This window comes from Cucurbita pepo, chromosome LG05, assembly GCF_002806865.2.
Source record: "Cucurbita pepo subsp. pepo cultivar mu-cu-16 chromosome LG05, ASM280686v2, whole genome shotgun sequence".
NCBI lineage: Eukaryota > Viridiplantae > Streptophyta > Magnoliopsida > Cucurbitales > Cucurbitaceae > Cucurbita > Cucurbita pepo.
In genome coordinates, this window is record NC_036642.1 from 10,799,574 (window position 1) to 10,821,187 (window position 21,614).

The following is a 21,614-nucleotide window of genomic DNA, read 5'->3' on the forward strand; positions in this document are numbered from 1 at the left end:
TATTTCATTAACAGGAATCTCTTAAAATCTATTAACTGGACCTTCTCTGTTCTGGCATATTAATTGGTGCATCTTAAGTCGGAGCTAATCTGGAATGGAATCTTCATTCCTTCTTTGACAACTATCATCTCAACTTTCTTTCATACTCACACTTCTACCGTTCCCTATTGTATCTACCAGAACAAATAAGAGAATGAAAAATTTAAGAATTTCATTTAAACAGGTTGAATTATGATATGCATAAGATCCGAGAGAGAAAAGATCTTGGATTTTGTAGGTGGGGCCGGGGTGTAGCAGAGTCTATATGGCCAACAGCTGTTTAATGTCATTTATGCATAAGATCCCAAACTCTGACATATTTCACTGTCCTATCTCGTCGGTTCGGATTGTAAAAAAAAGATATCTATGCACACAAATTGGATCCGATACCTTCTCTTCCGTGCTTTTTCTCTTTCTTTTTTAATAATCAAATCCGCACATCTTCCCTTCCTCATTTGTCTACATTTACGCTAAGAGTTTGTCCCAATTTTATTATTTTTAAATTTCAGACCAACTTTTTAATCACATTTTTTATTTCACTCGCTCATAAATCTCTACAACCAAAAAAGACATGATTTTTCATATTATAATTACTCATCAGTTTTTTAGTATAACACTTTTTTTTTTTTTTTTTTTTAANCAGGTAATAATTGTATTTATGGGACGTAAAATAAAATCATAGGTATAAACTTAGGTTCAAATTTTATTTACAAGTGGATTTGGATACATAGTACTTCTATATACATGACTCACGTAAATGCACGTGGACCCATTAAGCAAATACCATACTTTTGTAAACTCTATGTCTGCATATAGGCTTACACGCTCTCTCGCAGCTGAACTACGGAAAGAAATAGGACCTTAAATCATTTATATATGTATACATCCATATTAACATATGAGGGGAAGTAATCCATGTTCAATGTACATATAACATGCATGAGTCTACGCATACAAATCATACATTCTTAGGATGATGCATACAATACTTCCATGTTATCATGACATACATTCTATACAATGCTATCATACATAATCATTATATTTCTTACATACTTTATAATGTATTTCAATTCACAATACCGTGAAAGTCATACACACGGTAATGAGATTTGCATGTATGGAAGTATGATATATCAAACAAAACATGCATAGTCATATAGTTATCACATACACATGTAATAACACAGGCATAAAATACACGTTAACCATACAACGCAGCAATTTCATTCAACCGGTTCATAGGCACTCCAACAATGAGTGCTCAACAAGGTTCTCCTAAGCTTGCTTTGGCCTAACATTATTGTGTTCGGCTTTACATAATCCAATTTTACCTACGATATTCCAATTGTAACCGTTGATATAGGCTTACTAAATAGAAGTTATTGAAATGATGAGATGATATAAGCTTGCTAAATAGAAGAAGTCACACCAATAGTTAGTTTGGTACAATTCAACTAGTTATTGTTTTTTAGATTAGTATTTTATACTAAAGTTTTGATATTATAGTGCATCTATGATAACATTTTATTTATTTATTTTTTCTTGGGAGAATTCCTTTTTTATCATACTATACTTTATAAAACATTTTGATCCAAAAAATGTTGTTTAGTCATCTAAAAGATCTAAAAGGATAGAGGTTGTTCAGTTATCCATCTCTTTGTGAGACGTGGAGATTAGGGGTTGCGCCATTAAATGCAAGTTTTATGATGAAATTATTCCTTATTCCAAAAGAGTTATTAGCATCTGATGATGAAGAAGATGAGGATTGTCTAAAGAGTTGAATCCTTTTGCTACTTGTCATCACATCACATCTCAAAAGGGTGATCACTCTCAAATCCCCACCAGATTGTAGATTTCTTAACTAGTCTTGAAAAAGAAATGGATCTATTTTGTGGTTTCGGCATAGAAGATGATTCGAGGGAAAAGTCATACTTGGCGGTAGCTTTGTTGTCGGTTGTGCATATTCGCATTCCCAAACAAATAGACTTCCCTAGATCCTGAGGCTTTGAAGCCATCAATTTTATGGCTGAAGGTTATGCATTTAGTCAACCAATCTAATCCAAAAATAAAAAATGCGGAAAGGATTGTAATTGCGAGACCTGATGTGTGGATCTAAGCAAACACCTACAGATCTGAACGATTGGGCATTGAATCTGGCAATAGGCGAGAGGTAGGGAAGGGAAATGCGAAAGAGATCCAAACAGCCCCTACTACCCTACGAAGAGTGGTTGTCGAATAAGTGAAAGAAAGAAGGCAAAAATGACTCGAGTAGAAATAACAGTAGGGGCGGACCAGGCACAAGAATACACAGCAAAGCTTCATCAATCATTAAAAAAAACAGTGAATTGTCATTCTCCACTTCACTAATTTTATAAACTTCCAGAAATACATGGCAAGACTACATGGCACAAAAATTGAAGCTGCAGCTAGTCTAGCGCCCTCGCCCCCGACCACGCCCCCGCCCCCGTCCACGCCCCCGTCCCAAAGGCTTCCCTACAGTTGCAGAAGAGGAAAACAAATACATAAGCAGTTGCAGGGATTGATGCACAAGCCAGAATACAAGAACAACGCATACCTGCAGTTGGTTTCTTGGGCTTGACCCTGGTTGTCTCTTCAACAAGTAAAGTCTCGAGATTCAAGCTGTCAGGGAGAATATAATATCTGATGCTGTTACCCCTCACACTTAAATGATCCATGGTAATGGGATTTTTCCCCTTTAGGGTAAGTTTCACAGCCTTCAAATGTGTATTCATGCTAATATCCACACCTAAGTAATACAAGAAAATTATCCTGTCAGAACTATACTTGACCAGAACTTAACAGAAAGTAAAAAGAATACGTGCAGAATCTACTTTACGGTCATGCAATGTGATCGAATATTACAATATCTAAACTTAGCAGCTGCGGTGCGATCTGGTGTTAGTCTCCCTCTCTATGCAAGTCATCTAAATAACATATGTTTCAGAAGTATTTGTGCAAACATATTGTTTTATAGACGGATGCTAGTTGTCTCGAGTGAAAAAAAATTCTCCAACAGAAGATGTAACCAACTAAAATTATAATATTCTAATTGCCTCAAGAGTCTCAGAACGGGCAAACTCACTGAGTGGTTAATTATGTAAACTCAATTGTGCTCGAGAGCCTATCTATCGCCAATCTCAATGGTCTAGAGCCTTCTTTCAATCATGGAGGAATGGGGAGGGTTAGTCCTTTCTACTTTTGCTAGAAAGCTTGATGGAGACTAGGTGATCCATGATCGATGTGGAAAGGCAGAGGTTGGGGGAGAGAGATGAGGTAAAGACAATTGCAATGTTCCTCTGTGAAACATATCTTTGAAAAATCTAGAAGCCTCTATAGGTCAGGGAGTTGTGCACTAGTCACATACTAAACTTTAAAGTAGTTGTCGAAGAATTAGCCTTAAGAGATATTGTGTAATTCATGAGTTAGCGTCTAAGCTGAGAAAGAATGATATCTATTTCTCAGCTTGAGGGGGAGTGTTGAAGAATATTTGTGTAATCCCATTAAATAAGAGAAGTAGTTAACCTCCCCAATTTTTCACCTAGTATCCTGGGATTTATTTAGATTTAATGTTACTTCGAAAACAATAACAAGCTAATTAAGACTTGCAAATGGTATCAAAGCGTAACTGCCATCAAAATCCTCCGACAATAAGACTCTATCTTTGTTGCTCAAATCAAAAGAAGTTACTAGCTAATTTAGACTTTGCAACATGGTATCAGAGCCTAAAACTAACCACTAACTCAATCGGTGAAACCTTCATAACCACTGATAATCCATCGTGATAAGTTTCATTCAGAGCCTTCTTAGTTGCCGACCTTCTGTGCATTACAGTAACCAACCATTCGCTGCTCTACTTCTTGCTTTCAACCGAGTATATCACAGTAACTCACACAATCGAGTATCACAGTCCCGCAAGGTCACCATTGCAAAGGCGTAAGTCCAACTTTCTGCTTTTGCTTCCAAGCCGCAAGAATGCCCTCAAACCACTATCACATCAAGTCCACTACTGCCCACTCACGCCAACAGCCACTGTATTCCACTGTCGCATGAGCCGCCAACATTAATGACAGTACCGCCAATAATCGCAGTGAGCACGAGAGAGGTGAGCGATGCTCGTGGAAGTGCTCTAACAGGAGAGAGCACGAGATAGGCAAGCAACCTATGGAAGTGCCCCAACAGGAGTGAGCAACAGAGAGACAAACAAAACCTATGGAAGTGCTCCAACAGGAATGAGCACGAGAGAGACGAGCAACAGCATAGAAGTGTTCCAAGAGAAGAAAGCATATGAGCATGAGAGAGGCAAGTGATGCCCATGGAAGTTCTCCCTGAGGAAAGAGCACCAGAGAGTCAAGCAACACTCCTGAATGTTCTCTAAGAGGAAAGAACACTAGAGGAAAGAGATGCCCGTGGAAGTGCTACAAGAAGAAAGAGGCATGCGACACCCGTGAAAGTGCTCTAAGAGGAGAGAGCACGAGAGAGGCAAGTGACGCCCATGGAAGTACTCCAAGAGAAGTGATTATGAGAGAGGCCAGTAACGCCCATTGAAGTGCTCCAAAGGGATAGTACGCATAAGTTACGTGCTCTCACAGCTTCATCTGATAGATGGATGACAAAAAAACTTTACAACTTACTACTTCATGAGTTAATATCCAAGCTCAGAATGAATGATATCTATTTCTTAGCTAGAGGTGGAGTGTCAAAGAATATTTGTGTAATCCCATCAAGTAAGGGAAGTAGTTGACCTCCCTAATTTATCACCTAGTATCCAATGATTTATTTAAATTTTATTGATGATTGAAATTTATTTTTCACCTAAAAAACAACAGAGTAGCATAGTTGCTGTCAAAATCCTCCTTCAACAAGACTCTCAGACTCTTACCACTCAGATCAAAAGAGGTTGCTAGCTAATTTAGACTTGTAATAGTAACCCTACTATTGCATGCAATAGGTTTTAGTGAAAGATCATTATTATCAAATTTAACAGCAATACAAATAGGGATCAATGTAGTTTAAGGATATTAAGAATGCTATGCTACTTCATAAACCACTCAAAATTGACAGTGTAGTTCAAATTCCAATTATACTTTGGACCGAAATGCTAGGCAACTTCAGATAATAGTTGAATATAATGAAGAAAATAGAATTGGACTTGAAGTTTTAAAATGCTTTGCCTGCAAAATCATAAAACTAGGGTCTCACCAGATTAAATCTAAGTTAGTTTCGCCACATTAATTCTAAGTTTTATGCAGAGGATGTTGCGAGTGGAAGAGAGATGGAAACCTGTGATGGTGCCATGGACCACAGTTCCATTTTTAAGCTCGATTGAGACAGTCTCATTATTGAGTTTCATTAAAAACCTGTCCATTCATCAAAACAAAGTTTCTTAACATCAAAACAACCATTCAATGTTGTGAACAATGAATAAATCAAGAAAAAAAACTTCAAAGAAGAATTGAAGGAGATAAAAGAAAATGGCATACCTAACGAGCTTCATGATAACGGAGGAAACACGAAATGTAGGGTTTTGGTAGAACACAGTGTGAAGAAGATAATCAACTGACCAGGCTAGTCCAAGCTAACAGTGTTTTCAAGTGGGTGCAAGATATTTTATAGATGATCGTCAATTCCAAATAGCAAACTGAAAAAGTTTATGAAAGATAAACAAGGCCCAACTACTACTACAACCACTACGCAAGTTGTTATCTACCAACCCCAACAACAATCCCACATGTGAAGAAAAAAAAAAACAACAGGAATTAAATTTCTCCCGCCAACCAGCACGTCAATGGAAGGGGGGGAAGAAACTGTGATGAGAGAGAGAGAGAGAGATAGAGACCGATAAGAGTACCTGAGATCAAGAGAGGAAGAAGATCTAAGGGAGTGAGACAACAAGTCAAGAAATGCAAGCGGCAGCGACACTGCGCGGTAGTAAAAGATGGAGCGCAGAGAAGGCGTTAAATCTGAAAAGAAAGGGAGGGACCCAGACGACTAGGGTTTGTGACATATTTTCATGTTCTTTGCGATTGCCATGGCTATAAATCAACTGCAATCTTTTTTTCTTTGGATTTTATCACTTATGTGTTCATAAACTTCAAATGCTTTGTAACTATTGTATTGTATAGAACACATAGAGAAGTTCCAAGCATGGAAGAAAACTTGTAATGAGTTGGGATACGAATTGGACAAGTTTGTAAAGCAAGTTGATAGGGTAAAAAAACAAAAAAAAAAAAAGCGTTTTTTTGTAAGTTTGATGAACTAGCATCAAAATTATGAAGATAAAAATGCATATGCATTTGTTTCTAGCATCAAGCTTTGTGTTGATTGTAGCCGTGAGACACTAAAACTAACGCCTTAGTGATGATACCTGCGCAATTTTCTCTTTATTTGACTGTATATGTGGACGTTGAGACTCCTTCTCAACTCAAATTTCATTATATTCTTCTTTATACTCCAATCTTCAAAATATTTTCATATTTATCAATAAAATCTTAATTACTTCCGTTTACTAAAATGCCTCAAATTCTACCCATTTTAACACAAATACACGTCAAAAGCACACAAATTAACCCAAAATTACCCTATTTAACTATTATCAATTAGATATTTTTTAGTGGGTAAATAGATCGTGAACACAAAGTTCCACTAGTTTGTCCGATAAACATTATAATATGGAAGGACATTCAATTAGAAAAGCGGTAACCATTATTATATGAGATAGAATTTATAATCGCTCAGTCCAGTAACTATGTAAATAATTTTCTTAAAGCCCTCTGTAAAAGAGTTTTGATACTCTCGAAGAATTTCTCCCGAGGTGGTCGAAATCCAATAAATAATTAGCTAGCTTAAATAAGGAAGAGATGGAGTCAAAAACCTAAGTTTTGTAGATCTAAATTCACTAATATAATTATATAAATGTGGTAAACAATCTAATCCTTCAATGAAATTGATTTTTTTAACCATACAAGTTCGAAGCTTTAGGTCTACAAAATCTCCCTCCTTCACCCAACAGTTGGTCGAGAAAAAAGTTGATTAAAGTCGGCTATTTAATTATTAATTAATTATTTTAATTCAACTATCGGTAACGAATCGGCAGGAAGTTGCTGCAATCGTCGAACACCGACTACTATAAAACTCCTTGCGGTGGCGGACAGCCAAAACTTGGCAAATTTGTTTCAAGCATGGCTGCTAATTTCTGGACTTCATCGCACTAGTAAGCTCCTATAGAATGCCCTCGCGCTAAATCGATTCTTTTCTTTTATACATCTTGTACCAGTTTTCTTGTTCTTTATTTCTTTATGCCCATGTATCCTACAGCAAACAACTCATGGACCAAGAGGAGGTCGATGTGGTGCAATCGCTCGATAAAGATAGGGGCATTACTCTCGAGGACTTCAAGCTCATTAAGATGCACATGGCCAATTGTAATTACCCTTTTCGCATCTTCCTCTTCTTCTTCTTCATTTATTTTTTTTTTAAAATTTTGTTTATTAACGGATTTTTGATCTCGTATTGGTTACCACCGTCCCCCCCTGTTCTCTTAGTTTAAGTAGAACACACAATAAATTTCTCTTAATTTCAAAGTAGGATAGTTCTTTGGACTAACGTTATCGACAATATGCAAGCGATCCTAGGCAATGTCCCATCTTCCTTCAGCCTGTTACTTACCCAATGCGAAAAGGAGGGGGCAACAAGAGAGATTTTTAATGTTTCCTTCATCTCATCTGTAAACAAATGGCTTTGGAGTTCTGTCACAGAAAAGGAGGCTTTGTGGAGGAGCAACTTACCCAGAAGAAATCTAGAGGGAAAATAGATGAATGCAAAATGATTATATTTCAATTACACCCCCAGGCTTTATGCAATCCTCAATACTGAAGACCTTTTTATTAGTCAAGTTTGGAACCCCACAAATGGTACTTGGATTCAACCATGTGATGATAAATGTAAGTAGACATCTAATGGCTTTGGGATTTGTCAAAATGCTTTGAAGCTTGGCTCTAGCTTAAGTAAATGGATTTGGAAGAATGGATATTGAAAGAAAGTGAAAATATTAATGTTGAGAGCTCCTTTTGGGTGGCATTAATAACATATGACACAATCCAAAGTGAATTCGACCTTCCTCTTTTTCCACATTATGCTCTTATGTGCATAGAGGACAAGAAACCACTTTTTTGGATTTACCTTACATGGTCTTTTGGATTCGAGCTTCAATTCACACTACTTTTGAAGCTTTCCTCAGCTTGTGAGTTTTAGATCGAAATTTACCAAAGTAGGAGCGCAATTATATAATTCATTGGATTCCACTGGGAAAAGATCCTTAGATCCAATATGGTTTCTCTGAATTATTCAAAGGGAAAATTGGTAGAGCAAGAGAATTGATGCGCCAACCTCTTTATTTTCCTCTTGATTTGTTTTCTTTTCTTTTTTAGATGTGCCACCTCTTTAACTTACTTCGAATCATAACAAATTATTTTGGATTAGATTTTTTGGAGACTTCTCTCCTTTGTTGTTTAGGGTACACCATTTTGGTATTGGAGCAACTAGTTGGCTTATGATGGCTGCTGGTAATAAAGACTAGAAAGCTCATGTTACTGAATATTCAACAATGCACATCGAAGTACAAGAGGATATCGATTAGACTACCCTTTTCCCAAGAAGAGACGAGAGAACATGGTTGGTATTGTGATGAATAAGATTTGACTACAATATGTGCAAAACATAGACATGCAACCCAATAAATGCATATGATTCGACCTCCACGAGAGTGGTGAGGAAGCCTGATTGGGTCCTTAGATTAGGTTTTCCGTACAGAACACTGCCCTTTTCAAGCTCTAAATTTGAGACCACACTCAACAGGTGTCTTTCGGCTGGTAGTCTTCAACAACGAGCTTGGTCCACGATTGTGGAATATGTGTTGAAAGAAGATTTCTCGCCCTATCGCAGGAGGAGGAGGGGTACCTTTTCACAAGGGAGGGTTCCTTCTTTTCCTAAATGGGGCATCGGGTATCACTAGGGTGGGCGAAGGTGCTCTGTACTCATTTAGCTTGGCAAGCAAGTAATTTTGCCTTGTACTGGATTGGGTCAGAAAGACTTAAGGTATTCTTTTGGATTGATTTGACAGGTAGTTAGAGGATGCATGGGAAAGGAATTTTTTTTCAATAATACAATGGAAATCCGGACTTGCTGTTTTGATCCCAACGATTCCGTTTATGGAGTTTGTATCATTTGAGCATAAGTCTCTTTTTCATTCATTCAATGAAAAGTTTTATTTCTCATCAAAAAAAGAAAAGATTCTGAGGACTCGGGAAGAATTTGAGTAGATTTTCTAGCCTGATTTTGTATTTTGATTATGATGAATGCTTTCATGGATTTTTACAAGAGTTGATGGGTCAAAGAATGAAATATCTTTTTGTTTTTGGGATTGAAATTGAAGAATTTTTATATTAAATTGCCGATGGAAGGAAAAGGTTTTTGGATAAAAGATTTTACAAGAATTGTTGATCTCAACTCAAATCTTACTATTATTTTGAACTACAAGTCTTCAAATATGTTGCTGAATTCTTTCTAGTATTATGATCAGAGGGAATACCCATCATATATGAGGATTCTTCTCTTTGGGGTTTCTGTTGCAGTTTTTTCTTCTGTTATTGGTCCTTTCCTCACCTCATACCCCTTCAGCTTTCTACTCGGAAGGTTAAAATTTTAGGAAATTAATTTTTTTTTTTTGTTTGATAGGTTTTATGTGGGAGATTCAACACTATGGATCGTGTCTAAAACATCCTTCTTTCATTATTTTTCTTGCAATGATGCATTCTATATAAGCATCAAGTATAGGATCTTCATCATTTATTGTGGTGGTGTTAGGTTGTTTAATCCCTCTAGGTTCGATAGCTGGATTTTTTTGGCTTGTGTTGGATGTGGAATGGTGATTGTTACCGTTATGATTGAGGAGGTGCTATTGGATTCACCTTTTCTTCAAAGGGCATAGTTCTGTGTCATGTTAGTTTCTTTGCTACCATGTGGGGAGTTTGGTTCTAGAGGAATAATAGAAATTTTAGAGATGTGGTGCGATCTCGTGCTGGGGATTTGGAGGTGGTGAGGCTTAATGTCTCCTTATAGGCGTCCATCACTAGTCCTTTTTGCATTTATGATCTTGGTTTAATTTTGTTGGATTGGAGCCCATTTTTGTAGTTTTGCTGGGCTTGTTTTTTTGTATACCCTTGTATATTTTTTCACATTTCTCCATTCAAGTTCAGTTTCTTATCACGAAAAAAATGAATTCAAATACGAGTATGGGATTGTTTATGGGGGCTGGTAACGAAAAACCGGTACTACAAAATTTTGGCACCCACAAATTGCATGCAACAGTCTTATATTTCACTCACAGGGTCAAGATTTTACCAATCTAGTCTCATCCAAGCCTACGGTAATTTATGTCCAAAAATATGTAAATAGAACACCAAAATTTTAGAGGAAATTCTTTGAGAGCATGCGGTATTGGACCAAAACATAGTTCTATTTAGATTTAGAGCCGCATAATTGGGTCTATCACTATGATGCAAAGAATTTGAAAGGGTTACACAACAGGCAAAAAGAAGAACCTCAAGAGAACTTTTGGAGGAGAAAGTGACCAAGCTTTTCTCGTAGATATTTTCTTATTAGTTTGGTTTTTCTTTGTCTTCCTAAATTTTTATGGTACATTTTTCTATCTTTATGAATGAAAATAAAAGATTGTTTTAAAAAGTAAGAGAATAGGTTGTTCTCTGATTCTTGTTTTCCTTTTGTTTCAGATATACTGAAGTTGGCTCAACATGTGAAAGTTAGACAAAGGTAGTCATGGTTTGGTTATTTCTTTATTATATCATTATGTTTCACAATTTTGTAAGATATTGTCCACAATTGCATGGAAATTATTCCTTGAAAATGCATGAATTCATGTTGAGTTATTCGTTTTTTCTTTTATGGACTCAACAGTGGTTTCCTTTTCGTAGTTCTTGTATTACTGCTAAGTTGTAAGAACAAAGAAAACAAATTCTTTGTATTTCTGTACCATGGATGACCTGGAAGTCTTTTCTAAAGTTCCTTTCTCGGGTTTGAGGATTTTCTCCTCTATATCTTTACTTATTCTATCAATGAAATGTGATAGGATAGGCAAAACCTTCATAACTTTACGTTTACAAGGAGTGCACAAGGGAATTAGTCTGGTTAGATAATTGTGTATCAGAGGGTATATTTTGTAAGTAGGAGAAATGTTGGCCCCTTTAGTAAGGTTTGTCAGAAGAGTGTATTTAGTCAATAATGTAAGTAGTAGGTATTCTTGCCATTTGTTTTTAAACAAGAAATGTAATTTTTCATTGAATAAATGAAAAGAAACTAATGCTTGTACAAGCTTTGGGAGTGAATGTACCCAGAACCAACAAAAGCAAAAGGAACACAATAGCAACCCAATTAGGAATAAGAGACAGAAAAGGAAACTCCCACAAAAAACAAGAAATTAAGCTCACAAAACAACTAAAGATCCTTTGGAAAAAAGCCCCACACAGAAGCTGCCCACTGAAATGTGCACAAAAGGCCAACAAAAACTTGAAAGAGATGCCACCAAATCACTAGGGACGCTCATAAGACAAGGTCAAAAGACCAAGAAGCAATAGACAAACCAGCTCCAGCAGAATAAACCTAGAACAAACTTTAAAGAACCTTCAAGGATAGAGGGAACAAACAACAATGGAGTGAAAAAACAAGAAAAGCCAAAACCCCAACCAAATTAGGAGAAAAACAGCGATGAAAGCTGCGGAGGAGAAGCTAATGAAAAAAAGGCTTTGAGAAGGAGCTGTAAAACTATGCTTGAACATTATTTCCATCCAAATTTATGGGAGAAATTTCTCAAAACTCAAGGCTATGAGCTTGAATAAACTTGTCACATTCTTGAAATGAAGAATAGATCTTCAAAATAAGAGTCCTCAACTACAATATCATCACTCTTGTTTTCTATGGGCAGCAAGGTAGACTCCACACTGTTCATGCTGACAATTGATTCAACATCTAACTTATCCTCACAACATGAGGGAGAATGAGAAGAAGTAGGGTCTTTTTATAGAAATAATGACTCATTTGATGAGGACAAAATCAAAATTTGTTGGTGGAGAACTTATTAGCTGCCATGGCTGGAGATTCATCAAAGGGCGTCTCAATGGGTCATTGGTTTAGTTGGTCCATAGATGTCGTACATTGGAACCCATGGTTATGGAACCATCAAACAAACTTCAATGTGACTAGAAAAGACATGCTCATTCCAACATGTCTTCTAGTCGGTGTTTTATGTTGCGTAAGTAGTGTCAAGAATCATACCGAATGATTTCATTGTCCTTTTTTTGATAAAATGTGTGGCCCCTTTTTGTCCTCCAGAAATATCTTTTATGTAAGGAATCTGAGTAGTAGTTATGAGGGCAAGAGAATCTAGGGAATTGGTTACTATTTTTTTTTTAATAAGATAGTAAAAAGGGGTGGAAGGAAGGCTACTGGGGGAGTGATTAGCTGGAGGGAAGTGGTGCAATGATTAGCTGCAGGGAAGAGGTGCTCTTGAATTTTCCCTTTTGTTTTGTACACATTGATATTTAATACTATTCAACTTGATTCATACATAAACATATGTAAGTCTTTCTTTCTCTATTTTCAATGAGAAACACATCGTCATTGTTATTTTAGCTTTTGTCATAAACTAGTTCATGTTTTCCAATGGAAATTCACTTGGCTTAATTTTCTAAATTGTTTTCTTTGATAAGTTATTGTTTTTGTGTTTAATCGTTTTTCCAGGGTTATTGCAACTGCTATTACATATATGAGACGTGTTTATACCAGGTATAGTAGAATTCTGTCGCAGAATGGAAAAATTCATCAAGCCATTGACTCTTATCTGTTGTTTTAGTTTGAGATCAATCTCGAATTTTGTAATCAGAAATGGTCTCAAGTACACTGAGGTTTTAATGTTTACATATATCTCTTCCAAGATGAGGAAAGAGAGCCGATCTTGTCCTTCAATATCTATCCTTAACATTTTGTTTGAGAAGAGTCATGAAAATAAAGCATACAGAATTTGTTAATCTAAATATTACATCGCCATCAACATGTGAAATCTGTGAGTCTAGCTCATGCAATTGTTGCTACACGGCACTAGGGGTCTTTCCTTCTTTGTAGTTGAATCTACGCTAAGAAACAAAACTATTTAACTCTTTTACATTTGAATTCATGCTGTCATTGAGAAGGAATAGAAGAATGTAAAGGAAAACAAAAAGACAGCCCCAAAAAAGGAGCCAAACTATCAGATCATATATCAATTAGAAAATAGACAGAATGAGGATGAGATTAATAAAAAGCCTCGTCCTTACCTGCACAGAAAAGATTATGTTGTTAGCTAACAAGAGATAGGATAAGAGAAGCTTATCTCTTCCTGCCTGAAATTCTTGAAGAAGGTTGTTCTCTACCCTTGAAACCAAACTACTCAAAATATTTTCCACTTGAAAAAACGGGTAAGAGAGAGGATTACCTTGTCTCAAACTCCTCGATGCACAAATCTACCTCTATGGACTTGATACATCTCGAGATCCAAGATCTCCATTTGTAGCCAAAATTTTTCTTCCAAAAAATCCTGATCCACATGATCATAAGTTTTTTCAAAATCGACCTTAAAGATCAATTCTTCATGCTTACAACTTCCATAATCCTCAATGGCCTTGTTGACAATAATAGCCTAGTCCAAAATTTGTCTACATCTATAAAGGCCCTTTGGAACTTGGATATTGTCTTAGGGAGAATCTCCTTATTTTGTTTTAACAAAGTACAAAACTTCTCATTGATGAAATAAAAAGAGACTAATGCTCAAACTTACCTGGGAGTGAAAATAAGAGCATAAAGCTCATCACAAAGGGAAAACAAAATTAAGATCAATACCTAACAAAGAAAAGCACTTGGATTGAGAACACAATGAAGAAGCTTTCAAACTAGCAAAATCAAAGCTGGCAGCTCAAGGAAGAAACTTATCCTTAAAGAATCTCAAATTCCAACCATAGATCCAACAGGAGCTTTGATCGCATTAGATCATAATAAAAGGGACATTGAAGCCAATGAATATTGACCTTCAAATCGGAGGAGAATACCTTAGATTCGTTGAACATAGAGAGAAACTTGTGTCAACACTTATGGACACTGATCACTATACTAATAGGTCTAAAATTCTTCACCCTTGCCCAATTTTTCTTCTTGGGCACGAGACAGTCAGAGGTCTCATTCAGGAATTTGTTTAGAATTCCTTTCTCATAGAAGAAAGAAAAAGAAAAAGAAAAGAAAAACCCTTTTCATAGACCATCCTCAATAAAACCCAATTACTGCAAATAACTTGGGAGGGGAGCACTGGTTTAATTGGAATGTTTTTATCTTTCTTTTAAGATGTTCTTGTTTGCACTTTCTTTTTGTTATCTGTTCAGTCCCTTACAGATTTTGTATTTTTGGGCATTAGTCTCTTCTCATTTCATCAATGAATTTTTTTGTTTATTGTTCATAAAACATTCTCAATCATCCTAAAAAAAAGGCCACCGTAAAACCATTTGAACCTAGGGTTTTCATTCCTATCAAACCCAAAAACCACCCTTCTTAATATTTGGGAGATTTGACATGGTATCATAGTAGGATGTCTTGAGTTTGAATCCCTGTAATGTCATTTTCTTCCCAATCAATATTGATTTCTACTTGTTGGATTGTTGATATATTTAAATTTACCATAACCCATCAGCTTAAGCTTGTGGGTTGATTAATAATTTAACAAGGGTCAATAATCAATAGGTGGACTACATACTCTTGACCTTCCAACACTTGCTTGATTTAATGTCTCACTTTGGGCAACATTTTTCTTTTGAATTGGAGCCCTCTCTTGTTTCATTAGGTTTGTTCCTGTTTTGCTTCTTTTTTAGGTTACTGTTTGTTTGTTTTAGCTGGTTCTTTTGTCATTTTTCTCGATTGAAGGTCAGTTTCTCAATTAAAATAAAAAATTCATTGAATATTTATTATAGAAAATATTTCTTTCGACCTCTTTTCATTATTCTCTTTTCATCTTTCTTCTTTTTGCTAATTTTATTTCTGTGATGATAGACAACTCTTTTAGCTACTTCAAGAATCGTTCCAAACTATTTTTTACTACTAGCAACTCTCTGTTCAATTTATTTTAGTGAGAATTCTGATTAACGGACAAATTCATTCTTTTCTCTTGTTATTTCCATTTTTTCTTAATTCAATAGCTTTTCTGTTTAATATAGTGCATAAATCTCTCTCAGTTTTTCATGAAGTGCATTAATGCAGTTGTTTGTAATTGACTCTTTTTAGAAAGAGTATGACAGAATATGATCCACGATTAGTGACCCCAGCCTGCCTACATTTGGCTTCAAAAGCAGAAGAAAGCACGGTGCAAGCTAGACTCCTGGTCTTTTACCTTAAAAAAATACGTAATCATTTACTCTTTTAGTATACTACACTATTATTTGCTTCCGCTCATTAAAAGATGCCCTGGGTACTGGTGGCATGTGAAATAGTTAATATCTTTGGTTCTTGCCTTACAGAGTCTGATGATAAACATAAGTATGAGATTAAACACATACTGGAAATGGAAATGAAGATTTTAGAAGCCCTCGACTATTATTTGGTGGTATTCCACCCTTATCGAGCTTTGTCTCAGTAAGTAATTTAATTCACACTTGCATTATGTATTTTTATTCTTTCCGAAAAGGAAGCATAACTTTTTAATTTTTTGAAAAGAAATTAGAAAAGAAAAGGTTAAATTACAAATTTGGTCTTGAAAACTTGTAGGAGTGTCTATGGGTCTCCATACTTTTGTTGTTGTGTCTAATAACATTGAGTGTTAAAAAGTGTCTATTAGAGTTCTTAAACTTGGATTTTGTGTCAAATAGGTCCTAGGTCAACATGATATCCTCTCAAAGAGTTATCTTCGACTCTATGGTTGAGAGTTTGTGTATGTATTTATTTAGCTTCCATTGAGAGGGGTCGATGTACCCTCTTCCTTTCTTTTCTTTCTAATTATCACTTTTGTTTATTCCGTTTGCTGTATATAGCTGATCTCTTTAGGTGTGAAAAATATATTAGCATAAAGAGCAACTCTTATTAATGTATCTTCTGTTTACGGGTGTTTTTTTAAGTTAGTTTAAAGTTGTTAGGTTAGTTAAGAGCTGGTTGGTTTGTTATGGCCGTTTTTAGCCGATTAAACTTAACATCCTAGCTGCTTTGGGCTGATCATTGAATAATAAAATAACCCCTTTGAAGTTTTACATTAAGGTCATTGATTCAAATCACCCCACCCTCATTTGTGATAGTATTCTAATATGTATATATGTGTATATAAGTCAAAAGAAGCTTGGTAACCCAAAAGGGTTCTTGGAAATTACCCCACGTTACCTAGAAAAGAAAATTAATGCTTTACAAATGGGAAAGACAAATTGTAGTCTACAAAGAAACATCTCCAAACCAAACCTGTTAGAGAAAACCTACTTTCAACCTTGATTTCTTTGGTTTATACTAATCCTTCTTGTGCTTTTTGTTAAGTTTTGGTTTCTATTTGCCTTTGATCTATATTTAGAATCCGTATGTCTAAATTTCATATACCCTAATCCCTCTCTCTCTCTCCCCCTTCCCCCTGCCCCAAAAAAATAAAATGGCAGGTTGCTCCCAGATGCAGGCCTGAATGACATAAGTATGACTCAATTGACTTGGTAAGGGCATATGATAGATGCATTATTTAAAAAACTTCTGCTTGTCTTTCAACTCTTCTTTTTCTTGTCATACTTTGTTTCAAAGTTGATAAAAGTTCGAGCATAAAAGCTTGTACATTAGTGAATTTTTGTGTATGTAACTTATCAGAACCTTTTCCTTCTATTACGAATAAGTAAAAGTCATTTGTTACAAATGCATGAAAATGAACACATTATTAAAAAGTACAAGGACTACGTCATTGGTTTCGGGCAGTTTTATTAATAATTTTGTCTGTAAGTATGTTTTTTTGCTCATCTACCTGTTGTATTTTTTTATAACGGGAATAGTATTTCGTATGCAATCAGCCTTATCTTTCCAAATGTAATTTATACATTTTCCAGCTGTCATGCATGTGGTTTCTACAGCAATGTCCTTGAAGTTTGATATTTTGTATTATTTAACACAGCTAATTCCAAGAAAATGTAATGATTGCGTTCCAATTGTATAGGGGGCTTGTGAACGACACCTACAAGATGGATCTACTTCTTGTACATCCACCCTATTTGATAGCTTTGGCTTGCATATATATTGCTAGCGTACTAAGAGAGAAGGACACAACTGCATGGTTTGAAGAACTTCATGTTGATATGAACGTGGTGAGTCTATCGAGAGCTAAATTTCTTCCCAAGTTTTAATTGTGAATGTGGTGAGTCAATTGACTTTCTGTTGTCAGAACCACGTGTTGAGTTTGTTGTCTGTTGTAGTTAGTTGAGAGAGATATTTTTTCCTATCATTTACAACTAAGGATTATACCTTGATAAATAAATAAATAAAAAGAAGAAGAACAAAAAAGGCTGAAAAGGTTAACAAATCTAATTAGTCCTATACTTCAGAGATCAAAGACTGTCATGAAAAAAAATAACAAATCTAACTTCCTAAGATGCTATTTACAAGAATGCTATTAACTTCTTCAACATCCAACTTGTTATTCAAGTCTTCAAAATTAGGTCAATAAAAAGAGCCAGTCCTTTCAATGTGAAGTGTGTCAACTCTCAAACACACACGCTCTCATCTTTCTCCTTATTTGTATACACCCTCCACACCTTTCTCCATTATTCGTGGCAGTATTTGGGACCTTCAAGGGTAAAGAATGTCATTGGGGCACGATGGTTCCGACTCTCACACTCATTTCAGCTGAACATTTCTTATGAAAGATAAAATCAGAGACTTGCTTGTTATTCCAAGTCTTTCATAAAATGATCCCAAATTAGTTTCAAGTCAACATCAAAGTACTTAAAACTGTTAATGCTGCTTGTTATTCCAAGTCTTTCATTCTCATGCCATTGTTCATCAAAACTCTTATGTTGTTGAGACACCCCAACAAATGGTGTGGTTGAATGCAAAAATCGTCATCCTGATTTAGCCTGTTCTTTAATGTTCACTTCACATGTTCCGAAAGTTTATTTGGGAGAAGTCATTCTAACGGCCACATATCTCCTAAATTGTATGCCCTCTCGAATTCTTGGCTTCAACGCACCCTTACAAAGCTGCTTACTCTATATCCTACATCTCATCTTTGTCTTAACTACCACTAAAATTATTTGGGTGTATAGTTTTAACTAATATCTAACCATGGAAAACTTGATGATGATCCATGAAATGCATCTTTCTAGGGTACTCACACCTTACAAGAAGGATACTAATGCTATTATCCTCCAACTTGCCAATTTTTCCATACCATGTATGTCACCTTTTTTGAAAATCCCCTATTTTCTTTTTTGCAATCTTGTACTTCATGATATGAATCTCAAAATTAGGACTGCATTCCTCAATTCCCTTCATGCACACCTATATATTCTTATTATGATGAAGTAGATATCCTTACTATGATCAAGTCTTTTATATATCACAATCAGCTCAAAATCGAGAATCTAATCCTTCTTTGAGCTAGCTTCTTTGAGAATCTAACCCTAAACCCTAAACCAGGGACAGTAGAAGATGAAAAACGCCATTGCTATAAGGAAAGATGTTCGCTTATGTACTGAACATCCTATTTAGTATCACTTTTCTTATAATAATTGTCATCCTTTTTAGAGATTTTGTAATGCCTTTAGATCAAATACAAACTCTTAACACGGTTGAAGAAGCTTTACAAAGACCTTAATGAGAAACAACTGCTTGGAGTTGCAAGCGCTTGAAAAGAACGAAATGTGGATCCTCAACAAATTTTCCCTTTGGCAAGCGCACTGTTGAATACTATCAAGAAACTTTTGCTCAAGTTGCCAAGTTTAATATTGTTTGGCTACTTTCTTCTGTTGTACCAAATCTAGTTTGGTCTCTATTTCAATAAGAGGTGAAAAATGCATTTCTGAATGGCGATCTAGTAGAAGTATATATGGATATACTTCATGGATTTGAGGAAAAATATACCAAGGGAGAGGTATGTAAACTCGAGAAATCTTTTTATAGGCTAAAACAATTCCCTCGAGCTTGCTTGAAAGGCTTACTAATGTTTTGAAGCAAAATGATTCTTTAATTGTAAGGTAGAGAATCTACCTTTTTCAGTATCTTGGTCTTCCTTTAGCGGGTTATCCTAAGTTGGTAGCTTTGTGGCGTTGGGTGATAGATGAAATTCTTAATAGTCAATGAAGCTTAATTGTAAGGTGTTAAGTCGCTTACCTTTCTCAGTATCTTGGTCTTCCTTTAGCTGGTTATTCTAAGTTGGCATCTTTGTGGCATTCAGTGATAGATAAAATTCTTAAGTAGCTCGATAGATGGATGCATTTTTATTTCTCACGTGATAGTCCATGGATTGGCATCTTTGTGGCATCCAATGATAGTCCTTGGATAGGCGTCTTTGTGGCATCCAGTGATAGTCCATAGATTAGCATCTCCAAATCTTGGAAACGATTTGATTCCTATGCCTCTTGCAAATTAGGCAATGGTAAACGTATATTGTTTTAGCAGGACCTTCGGATTGGGGATTCTCGTTTAAAGATTTGTTTTCCTTAACTATTTGCCATCTCCTCATCTTGAAGTGGTTCGGTCTCCCTTGGTTTGAACGTTTGAATCTGCAAAGATTACCTGTCCCAACTATTTTTTCTTTTTTAGTAGGAGCCATCAACAGTTTTCACGGAGGAATTGGAGGTAGTCGGTAGTTTTGAAACAAGGCTGCATTTATATTCATTAAATATGATGTTCCAGAAGTCTACAATCCAGAGCTTCACTTCTTTGCTAGAAAGGCAATAGACGTATTCTAATGTGTCATCAATCGTGCTGTTTTGACATAATATATGATAAAATATTAAATAGGAGTATGTACATCCGTAGTACTAGTAAATTTTTCTATAAGAATGTTCATCTTGTTGCTGATATAGTCATTCTCGAAATGAAACTCATTCTTTTGAAATCATGATAGTTAAAATTTCTTTTCTTGCAGGTCAAGAATATCTCTATTGAGATATTGGATTTCTACGAAAACCACCGAATGATTACTGAAGAGAGAATTCTTTCGGCTCTGAACAAGCTATCTATGAAGCCATGAATGTGAAACAATTTCCAGTTCCTATCATAGATCGTGTAAGTGATGATATCCGCCTTTTTATCTATTATGGTAATGTGCTAATATATATTATTCTAGAATATAATTTTAGGAACTTGTGGGTGTAAAATATTGTGCATGGATATTTCTTAGCCTTTGCAAACTTGGTCAAGGAAAAGGTGTTACATTTGAACAAGGAAAAGATGTTACATTTGAACAAGGAAAAGAGATGTACCCATTGAAGGGGATTTTATGTTTGAAACAATATAGAGCGGTATACTAATAAACTAAAACGTGTAAGGAGAACTTTAGGAATGGTCATAATACCTTTTTAAAATATGGCAAAAAAATGGGTTTGAATGTTTGGACATGTCTTTTTTGTTAAGATATATAAAAATCATCTAACTTTTAACATCTTCTATTATGAATAAGAAAATGTTGACCGTTATTCAGTTTTTTCGCTATGTGCTTATCTTTTATTTAAGTTCTATAGATTTTTTATCATCGGAATTTTAGGTCAATAGCCAAGGAGCAATACAGTTGGAATTCAAACTAGAAATGTACTTTTTAGAAATGCCCACAATGCTTTAAAAATGGTGAAAATGGATAATTATACCCCTTCAGAAATGAAAAATTGCTTGTTCGAAACATTTTTTTTTACTCAAAAGAAGCGCCAAATTTTTTTTACTTAAAAGAAGTGCCAAATTTGTTAATTTAACATTTTCATTATGATTTGAAAAATATTGATAGACTATTTTCCCCCACTTGTCTTAAATGATAATAACAATCTATGAGAAATATACTATAAAATTAATCGAGAATGGGGTTATTTTAATATAACCCTAGTTAAAAATTGCCAATAGTATCCTCTTAAGAAAGGACAAAAAGAGAACAAGTTTTGAGACTTATTTTTACTACAAAGTTGTCTTAAATTCATTTAACTTAACCTCTTCTATTATTTGAAAAATGTCGATAACTATATATATATATATTTTTTTTTTTGCATGCTTTCAAATATTTGTTTAAGAATTTTAATTTGTGGGTGTTAGAAAGTGAAGGTGTAGAGTTTAAATCTTATTAATTTTAGGTTTAGAAAAATTTATGATGAATACGAAATTACAATCATTATTGCACCCAAAAATTTGCAATTGTACCTGTTTGAAAGATAAAAATGGTCAATAAAACTATTTTTATTCAAAATACGTGTCCAATTCATTCATCTTTTAACACCCTAAAAATTTGGAAAATGTTAAAAATAACACGC

The 21,614-nt window shown here is 35.2% G+C and overlaps 2 protein-coding genes across 5 annotated transcripts; one reads left to right on the forward strand and one right to left on the reverse strand.

The window, feature by feature from the left end:
- Nucleotides 1-2,346: 2,346 nt before the first annotated feature.
- Nucleotides 2,347-6,424, reverse strand: LOC111794343 (small nuclear ribonucleoprotein SmD1b-like). Of its 2 annotated transcripts, none has more exons than XM_023676298.1 (5): nucleotides 5,912-6,424; nucleotides 5,544-5,658; nucleotides 5,344-5,420; nucleotides 2,618-2,809; nucleotides 2,347-2,535 (listed from the first exon to the last, which is right to left on the reverse strand). In XM_023676298.1, exons 2-5 carry the CDS (start codon nucleotides 5,555-5,557, stop codon nucleotides 2,474-2,476), a joined length of 345 nt encoding a protein of 114 aa, XP_023532066.1. In that variant the 5' UTR covers nucleotides 5,558-5,658; nucleotides 5,912-6,424; the 3' UTR covers nucleotides 2,347-2,473. The 2 variants fall into 2 exon arrangements, with proteins under 2 accessions (XP_023532066.1, XP_023532067.1); XM_023676299.1 differs by having other exon boundaries at nucleotides 5,544-5,701.
- A 618-nt stretch (nucleotides 6,425-7,042) lies between these two features.
- Nucleotides 7,043-20,570, forward strand: LOC111794341 (cyclin-C1-1-like). Of its 3 annotated transcripts, XM_023676295.1 has the most exons (9): nucleotides 7,043-7,273; nucleotides 7,378-7,484; nucleotides 10,851-10,890; nucleotides 12,874-12,918; nucleotides 15,433-15,551; nucleotides 15,666-15,780; nucleotides 16,779-16,829; nucleotides 17,318-17,465; nucleotides 20,249-20,570. In XM_023676295.1, the coding sequence occupies exons 1-9, from the start codon at nucleotides 7,242-7,244 to the stop codon at nucleotides 20,351-20,353; spliced, it is 762 nt and encodes a 253-aa protein (XP_023532063.1). In that variant the 5' UTR covers nucleotides 7,043-7,241; the 3' UTR covers nucleotides 20,354-20,570. The 3 variants fall into 3 exon arrangements, with proteins under 3 accessions (XP_023532063.1, XP_023532064.1, XP_023532065.1); XM_023676296.1 differs by lacking the exons at nucleotides 7,043-7,273; nucleotides 7,378-7,484 and adding an exon at nucleotides 9,344-9,376; XM_023676297.1 differs by lacking the exons at nucleotides 7,043-7,273; nucleotides 7,378-7,484 and adding an exon at nucleotides 9,735-9,753.
- The last annotated feature ends 1,044 nt before the right edge of the window (nucleotides 20,571-21,614 follow it).